Source organism: Penaeus monodon, chromosome 25 (genome assembly GCF_015228065.2).
Source record: "Penaeus monodon isolate SGIC_2016 chromosome 25, NSTDA_Pmon_1, whole genome shotgun sequence".
NCBI lineage: Eukaryota > Metazoa > Arthropoda > Malacostraca > Decapoda > Penaeidae > Penaeus > Penaeus monodon.
This window is the reverse complement of record NC_051410.1, coordinates 15,992,276-15,992,860: the sequence shown is the minus strand read 5'-3', so window position 1 is coordinate 15,992,860 and position 585 is coordinate 15,992,276. Positions and strand designations below refer to the sequence as shown.

General features: G+C 34.7%; 1 protein-coding gene across 1 annotated transcript in view; it reads left to right on the top strand.

The window, feature by feature from the left end:
• LOC119589329 (hepatoma-derived growth factor-related protein 2-like) overlaps positions 1-585 on the top strand; it is a 32,491-nt gene that overhangs the window by 21,515 nt on the left and 10,391 nt on the right. Inside the window, exon 12 of the mRNA XM_037937948.1 lies at positions 13-78. Within this exon, the coding sequence (XP_037793876.1) occupies positions 13-78 (66 nt within the window). The remainder of the gene's footprint in view (positions 1-12; positions 79-585) is intronic.

Here is a 585-nt window from a genome sequence, read left to right as displayed (position 1 = left end):
TTTTTGTTGCAGTGTCGGAGATACAAATATGACGATGAGGTCCGGCTCAAAGCAGATCTAGTTTACAGCAGGTTTAAGGTATGCATAAACTGAATGTGGGCATTATTTTGGATTGTATTATTTTTACAAAAAGTGGATCTGGAAATATGTGAAGCAAAGTGGAATGAAGTTCTCTGGTGCAGCACAGCTATACAAAGCAAAAATGTTGGCTTTATTTTTTGTGGTCATAGCCCAGTATTTTGAGAGTGACTTCATGATCAGTTGAATTTTCTGTGTAAAGCCGCAGTAAGAAAAATATCACTGAAAAAATACAGGCCACGATTATAGTTGTGGGATACTTCTTATTAACCAGTGCTATCCATAAGTAATTTGAAATGTTCCTTGAATACTTTTACGTTTTTCCATATTGTTAATTATTTAGGAAAAATCCTGCTATGCTATGGGTTGAGTCTCCACAGGAATGTGCTAAAAAATAGTAGTGATAAAGGTGTGAGTGATTTGAGTGAGTTGTCTTATATTTGTGGCATTTGTATCATTTTTTCTTTTTCCATCACTTTTGAACAGACTACTTAATTGGTCTTGTTG